At 39.6% G+C, this 12,916-nt stretch overlaps 1 protein-coding gene across 1 annotated transcript; it reads left to right on the top strand.

The window, feature by feature from the left end:
* The first annotated feature begins 2,500 nt into the window (after positions 1–2,500).
* Positions 2,501–11,756, top strand: LOC139951244 (uncharacterized). Its single transcript, XM_071950025.1, has 6 exons — positions 2,501–2,646; positions 5,995–6,110; positions 7,607–7,735; positions 8,878–9,066; positions 9,344–9,469; positions 10,564–11,756. The coding sequence occupies exons 1-6, from the start codon at positions 2,589–2,591 to the stop codon at positions 10,600–10,602; spliced, it is 657 nt and encodes a 218-aa protein (XP_071806126.1). The 5' UTR covers positions 2,501–2,588; the 3' UTR covers positions 10,603–11,756.
* The last annotated feature ends 1,160 nt before the right edge of the window (positions 11,757–12,916 follow it).

Raw genomic sequence — 12,916 nt, 5'->3', positions numbered from 1 at the left:
AACATGATTACTATAGCATACATTATTGTTAATTGATATGAGGAACATGAGCAAGATGGAGGCATCATGACAAAGGTCTATTCCTTGGGGTTCCGGTTTGCAAAGAGATTCTGGCCGTGTCCGAATTGGCGACTAGGCTACAGCTACGGCTAGATCGCGCGCGTCTGCCTATTCTTCAACACTGACAGACGCGCTGATCTAGCCGTAGCTGTAGCCAAAGTCGCCAATTCGAACACGGCCTCTGTTCCCCCGGAGATTCTATCCCCCCCCCCCAAAAAAAGGCGAATCTCTTGGGACACCGGCTGCACGTTAAAGTATACCCCAACGTTAAACTGCTTATCCCTATTCCAGAGCAGGGTTCCCCGGGATATGCCCATTGACCGGGACCGGGACAGACAAGGGGCAGACGGGGGAAATGCTTGCCGTTATTCCCATGGGGGAAACCCCGGTGAATGGAGTGGTGTGAAAAGGACTCTCTCCGGAGCAGTGGTTGCTTTTCCCTGGGATGCCTATTTGCCGGGGCAGACAGGGGGCAGACAGGGGGCGGACAGGGGACAAAGACCGGCGGGTAAAAAAATCATACGATCTTTTTACGCTCTTTGTGATTCTACAAGGACAAACTTTATTGTTATAAACAAGGACAGACCACATGTAGAGCCTCAGTGCATACAGATCAATGTGCACATCGGCAGAGCGTTGCACGCTCTAGGGGCGGCAGTTTAAAGACTCTAGACACTATTGGTCTAATAATAATTGTTAACATCAAAACTTACTTGGTAACGAGAAATGGGGAGCTGTTGATGGTATAAATCACTGTGAGAAACGGCTCCCCCTGAAGTAACGTAGTTTTTGAGAAAGGGGTAATTTCTCACTCTAGTAATAAAAAAGACCACACGAATGTGTGCAACACGTTTCTAGCTAGGATTCAATTGCATGTATAGCACATGCATTTTACTTCTAGTTCTACTGGAAGAATATGAGCGAACGCAAAGCCGTTACGGCGTGGGGTCCGTGCTACAGTTTCAGAGCCCTGATGGGGTGGACTTCGCAAAGAGTTAATCTTATATCGGGTACTGGCCTTAAGTTTGTTATAACTCCAAGGACTAGTCATAAGTTACCTTTGTGAAATCGTTCCCTTGTAAATAAAACATAAGATGGTTTCTGGTGCAAGCTAGAACATTTCAGAGTTACTATACCACTCACTATATACATCTAGCGTGTGCCGCTAGAGATAACAATTGCCACTTATAATGTGACCGTACCCATCTTTTTAAAGACACTGGACACTTTTGATAAACTGTCAAAGAACAGTGTTCTCACTTGGTGTATCTCAACATATGCACAAAATGACATACCTGTGAAAATTTGAACTCAATTGGTCGTCGAAACTGCGAGATAACAATGATGGAAGAAAAAACACCCTTTTCACACGAAGTTGTGTACTTTCAGATGCTTGATTTCGAGACCTCAAAATCTAATTTTGGGGTCTCAAAATCAAATTCAAATATTTTAGTGGAAAATTACAATTCTTTCTCGAAAACTACGTTACTTCAGAGGGAGCCGTTTCTCACAATCAACAGCTCTCAGTTGATCACTAACAAGTAAGTTTGTATGCTTACAATTTGAGTAGTTACCAGTAGTGTCCAGTGCCTTTAAAGGCAGTGGACACTATTGGTAATTAGTCAAAATAATTATTAGCATAAAACCTTACTCAAGCATCGAAATTAAGCATCTCAAAGCGTACAACTTCGTGTGACAAGGGTGTTTTTCTTTCATTATATAGTCTCGCAATTTCGATGACCGATTGAGCTCAAATTTTCACATGTTTGTTTTTGTGTGCATATGTTGAGATACACCAACTGTGAGGGCTAGTCTCTGACAGTTACCAATAGTGTCCAGTGTCTTTAAAGATGCTCAAGGCACATGTGGACACTTTAAAAGAAGTGAATTCTTATCCAGTCCTCATTAGGTGAGTATTGAGGGAAGTTCTAAACAAAGCGATGTAGAAAAGTTTCCACTGGTTTCCTGTCAATACTTAATTAATTTTGAAAACCTGTTTGTTAACCTTGAAAGTTCCGAGAACAGCCTTTCTCGTTGAGCTAGGATTCGTCCATGCCATTCGTTTCAGAAAGCGTCCTTGCCACTTCTGTTTCAGCAAGGAACTCCTTGATGCAACAATAGGTCAGAGCGTCCTTTTCTCTAAGACCACAGCAAACAATTGTCATTGTGCCCAATGGTCGCCATTAATAACAAAATGGCACTTGCGCAAATTGCACCATAGTTAGTCACGTTCCAAGACCAGTTCCGCGCCTTGGGTAAAATCCGGCGTTTATAATTGGTCCGGTTTTTCAGAGGGGGCGTGGTCTACCGTCGTCTCGCCACTTGTGATTGGTCCAATTTACAGAGGGGCGTGGTCTACCGTCGTTTCGCCACTTAAAATTATGAAATGATTGACATGTTTACAAAGACATCTGAGCGTATAAATAACTTGAGGCGCAGCTCCTTGCCGCGCAGATTGCGAGAGAACCAACAACCAAAAACTTCTACCCACTTCTGTCTTGCAAGAAAGGTAACTCCAAGAAAACAAGATGGGTTTGACTCTAGTGTTCGCGATTGCAATTCTGGCTCTTGGTGCTAATGGAAAGGGTAAGTGAATGCAATCATTTCTTTCTCATTTTGTTGATATTTTGTTCTTGAAATTGATTGCTTTCTATATTTTTCGTTTTTAGCCATTTTGAGATCAACTGCATTCGTCAGTTGAATATTCACAAACTTTTAGTTCAAAATTTAACTACGAAAAAGAAAAGAAAACAGGGCAAAGACGCAAAAAATAGACATACAAGAGTCATGAGCTAGCAATTGACTGAATATTTTTGTTTTGTTCTTTGTTTTGTGTGGGCAGTTAGTTTCAATATTTTAAATGTCTAATTTACATTGTGCATGCTGACTTAATTACCAAATAGTTTTTAAATAGGGAGTCAGGAGTTTTTGTTTTTTAATCTTCTGAACAAGAACGAACCAGAACTTTCTTGCCATAAAAAGAAACTTGTTTTAGCGTTCGTCAGTTGAAAGTTCACCCTAACTCCATTAACCCCAGGGTGGTGAAGAGACTGCAAACAAGTTTACTTCATGAACTTAAGGTGCTTGTTCTTGCTGCAGGCAACCGAAATGTATGAATGGGGGAACAAATTGAATTTGAAAAAGAAAATCCGACTTAATGTGTGAAGTTTCAATACATTCATTCGAACGCCCAACAGTTTGTTGTTCGATCAATTCTTAAGCTGAATAGGTCGGAAGAAATTTTTTCAAAATTAAATGAAAATTTGCGGGTAACATTTTATAATGTGTGAAGTTTGAATACATTCATTTGAACACCCAACAGTTTGTTGTTTGATAAATTCTTAAGCTGAATAGGTCGGAAGAAATCTTTTCAAAATAAATGTAAAATTTGCGGGTACATCCGGACTTGCTCTGAATTCTGTTTGTTCAACATGTTTAAAAATGTTTCAATTGTTGAGCACTGTTGTATTAAAGGCACTGGACACTATTGGTAATTACTCAAAATAGTTGTTAGCATACAAACTATACTTGGTAACAAGTGAATGGGGAGCTGTTGGTAGTATAAAACATTGTGAGAAACAGCCCCCTCTGAAGTAACGTATTTCTTTTTTAGTTTTTTTTTAGAAAGAGGTAATATCACTCAAATGATAAAAGACTTCAGCTGAAGCCTTTTTAGGCATCTGAAAGAACACAAACTTGGCGCAACTCGATGACCAATGAGTCCAAACGTGTCAAGTGTGCCTTTATAAAGATGTCACAGCAATAAAATCACCAATGCGCGATAACGAGGACAGTATCCACTATCAGTGTTGGTTTTGAAAAGGGAGTGTCGTGGCCGAGCGGTTAAGAGCACCGAATTTAAACTCTGGTGTTTCTCAACATCAGAGTGTGGGTTCGAATCCCCAGCCGTGACACTTGTGTCCTTAAGCAAGACACTTAACCAATGCTTCGTCCTTCGGATGGGACGTAAAGGCGTTGGTCCCATGTGTTGTGTAAACGCATGTAAAAGAACCCAGTGCACTTATCGACAAGAGAATGGGTTCGCCCCGGTGTTCCTGGCTGGATCGGCAGCATATTGCGCCACAGCACCTTGTAAACCATTACATAATGCTTAAGGATTAGGTCTTATATCTCAAAAATTCGCCCCACTCCTTGCAGTAATAATACCTGGCACTTTGTATCCTTTGGCAAAGGGCGCGTTATAAATACGGTTATTATTAAGTATATTATGCGACAAAAAGCTAAACTCTTTACAAATGGACGAAATCGTCTGTTGTTTGCTACCCTTATGCATGTCAGCAATCTAAATACGACCTTCGACTAGCTACAATGCAGTCTTTTAAAATTCCACAAAGGATTTAATACTTGAGTAGTCATTGAGTATATAATATAGAACGAAGCAGGGATGTTTGTCATTTCGAGGTCTTAACCAATAAACTGTTTCGATTTAGTTGGCTTTGCTTCATCACTGACCAATGAAAGAAATAGTTTCTGGGGAAAACGCGACCCTGGTCGAACGTGCGTGGTGCAGGCTGATTTCCCGCTTTCCGATTGGCCGAAAAGCAGTCGAACGATATGAATAATTATGACGTTATGAATAATTATTACGCCAAGCTTCTCAATACGCCGAGTACGCTGTTGTATCCATCACCTGATCCCGTGTGGTGGAGCTATATATGCCGCTACCCGTGCTGTATACTTTATTGTATAGGGGGTGAAGGAACGGGGCGCTGCCGTCCGTGGGCGCTAATATAGGGAAACTTGGTGCACCAAATCGCGTGTTTTTTTTTAAACGTCGGGTGTACTGATAAGTGCCCACTTGTATTTGTTTATTTAATGTTAATTAAAGCCATTGGACCCTTTCGGTAAACAGTATTGTCCAAGGCCCACACTTCGTGTATCACATCTTCTATATCAAATAACAAACCTGTGGAAATCTAGGCTCAATCGGACATCGGAGTCGGGAGAAAATAACGGGAAAACTTACTCCTGTTTTCGCGCGTTTCGCCGTGTCATGACATGTGTTTATAACAAATCCGTAATTCTCGTTAACGAGAATTTATATTGTTTTACCGTTTTCTCAAAAAGTAAAGCATTTCATGGACTAATATTTCAAGAGAAGTCTTTCACCATTACCTTCTGTAAACCCTGTAAATTATTATTTTGTAAATCTGTGAACATTTTTTTTTCTTTCTGTACCGAAAGGGTCCAATGGCTTTGATGGCAATAAAACATACTTGGTTATAAAGAGGCCTATATCAGCTTTCGATTGTATAAAGCAATATGAGAATTATCACCCTGCATACAAACCTAAGTAGAAGTTTGAGATCGATCGGCCATCTGACATCTGCTTCAAAACAAAAATTAATAAAACGCTCACTGAGCGATCAACTCCAAATGCGAAATTAGATTATTTAGTTCTCATCGAAATATGACATTTCAGAAAGAAATATTTCAAGTGATGATTTCTACTATCATCATCATTTAACCATATAGGTTTTATGTAAACCTGCGATCTTCACGATTTCTTTTTTCTAACCTATTCTGTAAACGTTCTTTTAACGTCTGTGAGTTTGAACCGCACAAATCAAGAAAGTGTGATTCGGTCATTAATGTCATGGTTTGCAGTATTAAAGACACTGGACACTATTGGTAATTGTCAAAGACCAGTCTTCTTTGTTTCTGTATCTCAACGTATGCATAAATGAGCTCAATTGGTCGTCATGTTGCGAGATAATATTGAAAAAAAAAACACCCTTGTCACACGGAGTTGTGTGCTTTCAGATGCTTGATTTCGAGACCTCAAGTTCTAAATCTGAGGTCTCGAGATCAAATTCGTGGAAAATTGTGCTAATAATTATTTTGAGTAATCACCAATAGTGTCCACTGCCTTAAATGTTTATACTTCGTTTGTTTTGCTTTTATGATATTTAGGTCTCAGCACCAAGTTAGCAGAGAAGCCTGTGTGTGACGGGCAGCAGTTGGCGTGTACGTATTGCCTTGACACAGTTACACTTCTGCAAGGGTCCGTTAACGACGCTGGTGTTGAGGTAAGCCTATTATTAGACTGGTCCCCTATAATGCATGTGTTGGCCTTAGAGAACCAGTGATTTCATTGGATAAACGTGCGGTGACGTAAGCTTTCTATGTGGTTTGATTGGTCCGAGGTGACGTTTGGCTGCTCCCCTAAATACAATGTGTTGGTCTTACAAAACCAGTGATTTCATTGGATACATTGATTTCATTGCATAACCGTGCAGTGACGTGAGCTTTATATGTGTGTTTTGATTGGTCCAAGGCGATGTTTGGCAGCTGCACTTTTGGTCCTCTGTACGATGCAGTGTGCATGTTTTATATGGATCTTTGTGCAAATGCCCATTGCGCACGCGCAAACTGCTGAATGAGGTGCATGCTGGTCTAGCTAGCGATCAAACTTGGAGCCTGAAATTGTTTAATTAGTTCAGTGAGAAATTACATCTTCCTAAAAAAATACGTTACTTCAGAGGGAGCCGTTTGTCATAATGTTGCTGTTGGGCGCGATCGGTCAATCTGCGCGATCAACCGATCGCGCTGCGCTATTGAACGATCAAATTATGATCAATTGGTCGCGCAGCAATCGGTCGATCGCGCAACAATCGGTCGATCGCGCAATGACATCTTTGCGCGATTGACCGATTGCGCTACGAGTATTTTTTCCCGTTATCAGCGGATCGCGCAGGAAAGGCTTTGCGCGATCTACCGATCGTGCAGGAATGGGTTTGCGCGATCGACCGATAGTGCAGGAAAAGTTTTGCGCGATCAACCGATCGTGCAGGAAAAGTTTTGCGCGATCAACCGATCGTGCAGGAAAAGTTTTGCGCGATCTACCGATCGTGCAGGAATGGGTTTGCGCGTTCGACCGATCGTGCAGGTAAACTATTCCTTGGGGCAGTTTCTCAAAGCAATAAAATTCATAGCAGGACAAATTTTTAGTATCACCATAGTGATTTATATAGTGACGTCATACTACGATTGATTTGCAGTTACAAACAATGTTACATCTTTGTGAATTCGGCCCCTGAACATCAGCCGATCGCGCCAAACAATTCCTGCACAATCGGCCGATCGCGCAAAACCATTCCTGCACAATCGGCCGATCACTCATAACCATTCCTGCACAATCGGCCGATCGCGCAAAATCATTCCTGCACAATCGGCCGATCGCGCCGAGCCATTCCCGCACGATCGGTTGATCGCGCATGTTCGTTGCCGAATGTTGCGCGATCGACCGATTGTTGCGCGATCGACCGATTGCTGCGCGATCGACCGATTGCTGCGCGATCGGTTGAAATAGATATTTCAATAGCGCAGCGCGATCGGTCGATAGCGCAGCGCGATCGGTTGATCGCGCAGATTGACCGATCGCGCCCAACATTTATACTATCAACAGCTCTCCATTGCTTGTTACAATGTAAGTTTTTTTGCCAAAAATTTGTTTGAGTCTCGACCAGTAATAACCAGTGCCTTTAATCAACCGTGTTCTTTTGATCTATAATTTTGTGTTTAGAGTGCTGTTGTGAAATTCATGCTTGTGATCTGTGACTTCATCAACTCCACATCAGCTGGCAAACAGGAATGCATTAAGTACATCAATACTTTCCCAGCACGTGCTGAGGCTGCATCCAACTCCATCTTTGTAAGTTGAATAATTTGTTTTAAAAACTTTGCTTTATGCTCCATCCCTGTTAAAGCCATTGGACACTTTCGGTAAACAGTATTGTCCAGGGCCCACACTTCGTGTATCACAACTTGTATATAAAATAACAAACCTGTGAAAATTTAGGCTCAATCAGTCATCGGAGTCGGGAGAAAACTACAGGGAAAACCCACTCTTGATTCCGCACGTTTCGCCGTGTCATGACATGTGTTTAAAATAAATCCGTAATTCTCGATACCGAAGGGGAAACTGCTGTTTTAGAGAGATCGTTTTTTTTTTAAAAACAACTTTACGATTTCATCCTTCCACACACACAAATGTGTATACGACTGCAACCGTGTAACTCCTATTGTCCCTCTTTTGTTAAAGGAACACGTTGCCTTGGATCGGTCGAGTTGGTCTTTGAAAAGCGTTTGTAACCGTTTTTTATAAAATGCATATGGGTAGAAAGATGTTGTAAAAGTAGAATACAATGATCCACACAAACATGCCTCGAAATTGTGTGGTTTTCCTTTTACCTTGTCAACTAACACGTCGGCCATTTATGGGGGTCAAAATTTTGACTCCCATAAATGGCCGACCATGTTAGTTCGCACAGTAGAAGGAAAACCACGCAATTTCGAGGCAAACTTGTGTGGATCATTGTATTCTACTTTTAAAACATCTTTCCAACCATATGCATTTTATAGAAAACGGTTACAAACGCTTTTGTTTTGACCAACTCGTCCGATCCAAGGCAACGTGTTCCTTTAAGCTCCAACTATTTTTAGCAACAGCCGTCATTGGTTTTGTACAACCCTCGACCTTTCCCGAATCACGCTGTCACCATCTTGGTCATGTTCCCTGTATCCATACAGTAATGAATGCTAACATTCTTTGCGCGAACATGGCACCAGACTTTTATTTTGTCCAGCCTCAGTTTGTTTACAATGAGTTGGAATGGAGTAAAATCAAGATGGCCACACCGTGATCATGGTCTCTTGTCCTTCTTTTCTTATAATTATGTCCCCGGTTTGAATGTATATATACCTACTCACTTGACTCACAATCACTCAATGTTGTGTCCCTTCATGAATTCCCGTACAGATATGTTTAATTGATTTTATTTGTTATACCTTCAGGCCGACCCCCAGACACTGTGTGGGTTCGTTTGCAAGGCCCGAGGACCAGTGGGCGATCATTGCCAGCTCGCACCAACACCCAAGGTGGAAGAGTGCCCCGTCACCGTAAGAAGTGACAACATCGCCTGCGAGGTGTGCAAGAGCGTCCCTATCTTCATCAAACAGATCTTGGGTGGCGATGGTTTCTTGGTGAGTAATGTTTAAAAATAAAATAATAAATTATAATAAATATGCTTTTGCATATTGCTTGTTACTGGTATTCAGCTGTTGTTTGCTTATCCTGAAAATCACATGGAAATTTTAGTAGTTACTGTTGAGTGTTGAATTTTTCCTGATAATTTGATATTTATAAAAAGAGTAAAAGAATGTTATTGTACAAAATGACCAGGGCATTGAGACGGTTATTGTGTTATGCGCTAAATAAGAACTCGTTTTATAATGATTATTATTATGTTTTTGTTTTTAGGAATTGCTTGAGAATTATTTGCTGATCAACTGTGACCTCATTGCTCCCGGTTGTGCAAAGGACATCTGTGTTAGTCACACCAAGTTTCTCAGCGTAAAAATTAAGTTCGTTGTTGACGAGTTAATGGTAAGTTTAAACTCACTTCTCTTTTAAAGACAGTGGACACTATTGGTAATTGTCAAAGACCAGTCTTCTCACTTGGTGTATCTCAACATAAAATAACAAACCTGCATAAAATAACAAACCTGTGAAAATTTGAGCTCGATTGGTCGTCAGAGTTGTGAGATAACTATGAAAGAAAAAAACACCCTTGTCACAAAAAGTTGTGTGCTTTCAGATGCTTGATTTCGGGACCTCAAATTCTAAACTTGAGGTCTCAAAATCAAATTTGTGGAAAACTACTCCACTTCAGAGGGAGCCGTGTCTCACAATTTTGTATACTACCAACCTCTCCCCATTACTTGTTACCAAGTAAGGTTTTATGCTAATAATTATTTGGAGTAATTACCAATTGTGTCCATAGCCTTTAAAGGCACTGGACAGGTTTGGTTATCACTCAAAATGTTTGTCAGGAAATGAGAGCTGTTTTTAGAAACAACATTGTGAGAAACAGCTCCCTCTGCAGTATTTCTCACTCAAATACTAAAAGACTAAAGGCTTGAGAAGCCTTTTATTTGGCATCGGAAAGCACATAAATTTGTGCGACAAAGGCGTGTTTCTTTCATTATTCTCTTGCAACTTAGATGACCAATTTGTCAAGATTTGCAAAGTTTTTTTTATTTGATGCATATATTGTTAAAGCCACTGGACACGTTTGGTAATTGTCAAAAACCAGTAGTATCACGTGGTGTATCCCATCACATGTATACAATGACAAATCTGTGAAGATTTGGGCTCAATTGGTCAACAAGGTTGCAAGAAAATAATAAAGGCAAAATAATCCTTGTGATGAACGTGCCTTCAGATGCCTATTAAAAAGCCTTAACAATTACCAATAGTGTCCAGTGCCTTAAAAAATAGATTTGTTTTAATATGTATTTATTTATTCATCCAGGCTTTAAGAACAACACAAATACACAGCAACAAAATACTTGAGCTGTATGAAAACATTTATGAAAACATCACAAACATACCAGAATACAAACAACAAACAAACACTTGAGGATTGCCCCAAAACAAGCCAAATAACTTAATTCCTTTTTTAATTGATTCTTTTTCAGAGCCCTGACCGTGGCTGTGCATTCATTTGCGATGTGTAAGCAGAGAGTCTAACATGGAACCCCTACACTGGCAATCTGAATCTGGACTTTTTTTATCAATGGTTTTTGTAATAATTGATTTGCAGTGATTGAAAAAGATAATGGAGGAGTGGATCTCACCAAGAGTTAAGACTAGTCTTATCTCGAGTAAGAAGGAGTTACTCATCCTGACTTAAGACTAGCCTTAAGTTAAGCCTTATGACTAGCCTTAAGGACTAGTCTTATCTCAAGACAGGAAAAGTTACTCATCCCAACTTAGGACTAGCCTTAAGTTAAGCCTTATGAATAGCTTAAAGGACTAGTCTTATCTCGACTCATCCTAACTTCGGACTAGTCTTAAGTCTTGAATATTTCCCAGGACTAGTCCTAAGATTGCATGCTACAGCTTATGTTAGGGCAGTTGATAAGGAAATCCTATCCATTAATGTGCGATGACAATAACATCCAGTCATAGCCAATAGCCATAGCAATAAGAAGTTGGTTATCAATAATGTTGCTTTCGCTATGGAATGTTTATGGAACATTTTCTGTGTTTTTTGTGTAGTTTTTTTTTTTTTTTTTTTTTTTTTTTTTTGGGGGGGGGTTGACTAACAATAATTTGGATGAATTACAAATGAGACTTGATGTTAATAGTGCAGTGACCATGGAAACTAGAGAAATTCAGTTCTGAAATTGAAATGCCGCCCTCTATTGGCTGAAAACTGGATTGTAATCTTAAAATCATCAAAATGCAAAACCATAAATTAACCAATAAATAAATACATTAATAAATAAGTACATCAAATGAAATATCACATAAAAAAACTTGAAGTTTACATTCACGGACATTGCATTATTTTCAATTGATGATCTTGCCCCAATTTCATAGAGCTACTTAAGCACAACAAATAGCTAAGTACAACCAAATTATGCCTACCAGAATAAGGTTACCATCCAAACTAGCATGTCACATGTACACTTTGTGACTGGTATGCCTGGTATCTTTCTGCTTAGCAGACACGTGCATTAAGCTATGTTTTTTTTGCGTTAAGCCACTCTATGAAAATGGGCCCTTATTTGAATGCATTGACAGTGCAGCTGGTAGATTTAAAACGTTGGTGGCAGTATTCTAGTTTAACTTGTTGAACAATAAAATGTCATAAGGTTTAAAGCAACATTATTTTGCAGATTTGTTCTTTCGATTACTGAGTGTTTTTCTGGATCTTTATTGCGCGATCTCCGTTCATATCATTTGTTTTACATAATTCATTTCAGTTTAATCAACATTTATTTCCAAATTGTTGAAGCAAGGAGAATATTGAACAAATTATTAGCACACTTATTTAAGTCAATGACATTCATGGACAGGTCAAGAAAATAAGTAATGAACATGAAATGAGATTTGTTTTTAATGTAATGGATACTCAAAGAGGACAACAAAAATAGTATGATAATAAAACTAAAATGAAGGTGGTAATGAGGACGGAGTTTACTTCACTTAAACATTTTAGATGAGTTTAAAGTGATAAAATGCCTGAGAAGTGGTTTATAGATTGCACCAGAGAGCATCTACGATCTGAAATTTTCCCGGCCCCTAAAGCAGGCAGGCCCGGACCCCACGCCAAAAGTGCTTTTCGCTTTGCGTTCGCAATTTAGTTACTTATTGGACACTTTCGGTAAACAGTAATGTCCAAGGCCCACACTTCGTGTACCACAACTTCTACATGAAATAACAAACCTGTGAAAATTGAGGCTCAATCGGTCATCGGAGTCGGGAGAAAATAACGGGAAAACCCACCCTTCTTACCGCACGTTTCGCCGTGTCATGACAGTTTAAAATAAATCCGTAATTCTCGATATCAAAAAGTAAAGCATTTCATGGAATTATATTTCAAGACAAGTCTTTACCTTCTGTAAACCCTGTAAGTTATTTGTAGATCTGTGAACTTTTTTTTTAAAGTACCAAAGGGTCCAATGGCTTTAAGCACTGATTAATTCGTCAATTGTTTTCTGAAATTCCATTCTCATGCCTGATACAAGAAAGGAAAATAGGCAGTATGGGGAAACCAGTAGTGTACTATAAAAGAGATCTTATCTGTATCAAAATTATCTTTGATTGCACGCAGACAAAACAAATACACAGATTGTCCTTCAATAAACAAACAAACCAACGACCTTGACTTTACATCAGTTGAACAAAATACATAATTGTTATTAAAGGCACCGAATACCTTTGGTAGTTGACAAAGAACACTGTATTCTCACTAGATGTATCCCAAAATAGTTATGCATCAACACCAACCTGTGAAAATCTTGACTCATTTGATCATCGCAT

The sequence above is a fragment of the Asterias amurensis genome, chromosome 19 (genome assembly GCF_032118995.1).
Source record: "Asterias amurensis chromosome 19, ASM3211899v1".
Classification (NCBI taxonomy): domain Eukaryota; kingdom Metazoa; phylum Echinodermata; class Asteroidea; order Forcipulatida; family Asteriidae; genus Asterias; species Asterias amurensis.
The sequence above is the reverse complement of the archived record's forward strand: the minus strand, read 5'-3'. Positions and strand labels throughout refer to the sequence as shown.